The sequence below is a fragment of the Monopterus albus genome, unplaced genomic scaffold (assembly GCF_001952655.1).
Source record: "Monopterus albus unplaced genomic scaffold, M_albus_1.0 scaffold62.1, whole genome shotgun sequence".
NCBI lineage: Eukaryota > Metazoa > Chordata > Actinopteri > Synbranchiformes > Synbranchidae > Monopterus > Monopterus albus.
This window is the reverse complement of record NW_018127942.1, coordinates 1341576-1345433: the sequence shown is the minus strand read 5'-3', so window position 1 is coordinate 1345433 and position 3858 is coordinate 1341576. Positions and strand designations below refer to the sequence as shown.

General features: G+C 43.0%; 1 protein-coding gene across 1 annotated transcript; it reads left to right on the top strand.

The window, feature by feature from the left end:
• The first annotated feature begins 1118 nt into the window (after positions 1-1118).
• LOC109962226 (homeobox protein OTX2-like) lies at positions 1119-3849 on the top strand. The gene is made up of 3 exons (XM_020603750.1): positions 1119-1435; positions 2498-2649; positions 3100-3849. Exons 1-3 carry the CDS (start codon positions 1339-1341, stop codon positions 3724-3726), a joined length of 876 nt encoding a protein of 291 aa, XP_020459406.1. The 5' UTR covers positions 1119-1338; the 3' UTR covers positions 3727-3849.
• The last annotated feature ends 9 nt before the right edge of the window (positions 3850-3858 follow it).

Genomic DNA, 3858 nt, shown 5'->3' with positions numbered 1-3858 from the left:
AGTTATTAGCCTGCTAAAATTAAACTATAAAGGCCTATTAAACATTGGAAGGTTTTTTGAGATTTAACATTTTTCTCTGTTATTAAGCCCAGAAATAACCTTAACCTCTAGGCTTTATCTGTAACACTAAAATGAATTAATGTTGGTGACATTATGTCTATGTACACATTTGTTTCACAAACAGCTTAATACTCATGTGACGTCATACCACATTTAGGCCAATATAAATAAATATATATATGTAGAATATATATAGAATATTACTTGGTTGCTATAAATGTTATATATGCTATTTTTTCGTTCCACAAAGTTTTAGAATTGTTGCTCGATTACTTAAATAAAACGTTAACTGACTCCGTTTAGATAAAGTCGTTCTTTCACCAACTGGGCATGAGAATTTTTGTGAGACTGAAGTGCACGTTTTTCCTGTATTTTTTCCAGAGCAGGACTTTCGAGGGCCACATCCCTAGATTAAGTGTTTCTCTTTAATCAACACTTTTGAACAGTCTCACCTTCCAAATCTAATTACCGGGAGCAATTCATTAGTGAAAGAGGGGGGATCTCCCCGAGAAGTATGGTTCATGTTAGGCTTCACTTTGGGGCAGTCCCTCCATTTTACCTGAAATCGTTTCGTTTCGTTCCATTTGAATGTACAAGCGTTTTGGTGGAAACAGACAATAGCCCCAGATACAGAAATGAAGATGCTCGGTTGTTTTTGAAAGGGCGCTCAGTTTGCAGTTTTGGCTTCTTTGTTTGTTCCCTGAACTCTTTTGTTATCAGCATTACTTATCAGTCAACAGTGGGCTTTGTTTCTGCAAATGGCCCCCAATCAGCTGTCTATTTAGCTCCACCTAACCTGTGGGTATATGCTAATTGAGATCCCGGTTGGGGCCCAACGAGTGTGCGCATTTTAACGACAATGTTTTGTTTTGGTGGTACTCGGAAAGGAGGAGTGTGTTTGGAGGGGGCACAAAGGGGGCGGTGTTATAGTAGCGGTTAGTGTGTGTATGGTGGTGGTGCTGGGGGGGTGGTGCTGTCATTCTGACAGTGCATCCTCAGTCCAGCTGGGGGTCTTCTCTGCGCTTTAAGAGCCCTACGAGTCCGAGGACGCCCACTTCTTTAAACCGATCGTGGTGCGTAAAGGCTGCGCGTAAAAATCAGCGGACGAACAAATCTGACCAGCCTCAGGAAAAATCAACACTTGTTTTTTCCCCTGTTTTACGTCCCGTTTCAAGCTGATCTGGACGAGGTGAAATACCAATCGGACACAAGAGAAGAGTTACAAAGAAATTTCTGCCATATTTCTAAAGATTTCTTCTCATCAGTCCGGGCGCCAGCATGATGTCCTATCTGAAGCAGCCTCCGTACACGGTGAACGGACTGAGTTTATCTACCTCAGGAGTGGACCTGCTGCATCCTTCAGTGGGATACCAAGGTATCAGGGCGCTACAGTTTTTCTTAGTAACTGTTAGGTATTTTTAGTCAGATAGATATTGGATAGATACTTTATGTATTAGAAATGTTTAGTGGAGATAAGATGTCTAGTTAGACTGTTAAATGCTTAGTCATGCTTATGAGTTTCTACAGGGTACATCTGGTCAAGGATAACTAGAGAGAAGAGTTGATGACTGTCAGCAGACAGGGTGTTTAATATTATTATTATGACGTGTATAACTGTAGCCTTAGCCATAATATGTTCTTATGTTTAAGTCACAACATGTACTAGAGGTTGTGAGAATGTTTTTAGCTACACACCACTTAACCAACAGACACACACACATTGATTTGCTTCATGTTTTGACTACTGCTATGGCCAGTTGCAAAGCTGGTAACAGAGACGTCTCGGTTGACGTTTCTGTGTTGTATGGGGCTAGCCCAACCGAGGGGATATAATGTATAGGCCTGGTGGGTTCAGGGGCTTTCATCTTACATCTGCCTGCGTGCAGGTTGGAGGTGGAAGATACCTGAGCGTGTAATGTTAATTTTACCTGTGTTCATGGAATAAATCAGCACTGTTTTGAAGTTACTTGGACTGTCTCGTCTCTCAGAGTTAGCAATGGTAACAAGAACCAAAGACCAACATAACTCATTAGGCAAATAGGAACTTATTCGTTAATGATTAAATAGTTTGTTAATAAAAAAAAAGAGTCTGTATCTAAAACAACCTGAAAGTTCCCAAACTCGTTTCCAATAGTTTTACATTAATCCGTACTGGTCTAATTTCCATGTTTACATTAACAACTGAATGAATGACGATTTTTATTTCTCATCATAGCCATGCTTTTGCCACCAGACTCAAAGCTTCACTATAAATGAAACCCTACTCTTTTGCTTCTTTAATATAAATGTTGTAGTATAGAAGGTCATATTTCTGAGATCAGACATATTTTACACGATCTTAGGTTGATATATTTCAAATGTTATCTTGAAATCTCCAGAGGCATGTGTTAATCCGCTTCCTATTTCCATAATCATTGTTTTTCCGCCTTCTTATCAGCAACCCCTCGCAAACAGAGGAGAGAGAGGACGACGTTCACTCGGGCCCAACTCGACGTGCTGGAGAGTCTGTTCGCCAAGACTCGGTACCCTGATATCTTCATGAGGGAAGAGGTGGCCTTAAAGATAAACCTGCCTGAATCCCGAGTGCAGGTGAGTTTCCAACCTGAACCTTCCACAATTCACGGCAGGTATTTGGTCCCTGATAGCTGCAACACTTCATCTGGGGATAAAGTGTCCTAGTCACTTCTACAGATGTTTTCTGAAATTGATTCCCACTGTGAAGTTTTTTAAATTTAGCAACCCACTTTATTTTCAGAATAAAATGCAGCCTACAGGCCCTTGTATAGCCTAGACTGACAAAAGGTAAAGGCTGTAAAGTTTATAGAAAACTATAAATGGAAAGTTTGGGGAAAAAATATTCATAATATTCTGCTATGAAACTTTTTTAATATTTGGCTTTCTGATCGCCTGCACTTTACCCCTCCAATTTACATTTATACTGCAGAGTTTGTAGAGTAGCATATCTTTAATCTAAACAAAAAAAAATCACTTAATTTAAAACCCCAATCTGAATTTAATTTAAAAGCACTTTCCTTCCAGGTATGGTTCAAAAACCGACGAGCCAAACATCGCCAGCAAGCCCAGCAAACCCAAAGTGGAGTGCAGAACAAAACTGTCAGCAGACCTGTGAAAAAGAAAGGCTCTCCGGTCACAGAGGCCAGCTCGGAGAGCGGAGCCAGCGGCCAGTTTACGCCGCCCTCGAGCACCTCGCTACCGGCTATAGGCAGCAGTGCGGCGCCTGTCTCTATCTGGAGCCCGGTCTCCATTTCCCCGCTCTCGGACCCGCTGTCTACCTCCTCATCCTCCTGCATGCAGCGCTCTTACCCTATGACCTACACCCAAGCGTCCGGCTACAACCAGGGTTACACGGGATCTTCGTCCTATTTCACCGGGATGGACTGCAGTTCTTACCTTTCACCTATGCACCACCAACTATCCGCCGGGGGAACCACCATGAGCCCCATGGGCAACAACGGGGTTACCAACCACCTGAGCCCCGCGTCCTCCCTCTCCACGACGGCGTACGGAGCGGCGGGGCTCGGCTTTAGCGGCGCTGCAGACTGCCTGGACTATAAGGACCAAACAGCCTCGTCGTGGAAGTTCAATTTCAACGCGGACTGTTTGGATTACAAAGACCAAGCAGCGTGGAAATTTCAAGTGTTGTGAAAAAAATAAAGGGACTAATTTCACAAACTGCACATTTAACAGGAACATTGAAGCCCAAGGTTGGGAACAAGAAGGGCGGCTTTCCGCGGCTACAGGCCCTAACTTCTACCACGGGCGGAACAGAGCAGGAAT

Coding starts and splice junctions, on each gene's coding strand:
- LOC109962226 (XM_020603750.1), top strand. CDS start 1,339: ATGATGTCCTATCTGAAGCAGCCTCCGTACACGGTGAACGGACTGAGT. Junction 1,436..2,497: donor TCCTTCAGTGGGATACCAAG/GTATCAGGGCGC, acceptor CCTTCTTATCAG/CAACCCCTCGCAAACAGAGG. Junction 2,650..3,099: donor TGCCTGAATCCCGAGTGCAG/GTGAGTTTCCAA, acceptor CTTTCCTTCCAG/GTATGGTTCAAAAACCGACG.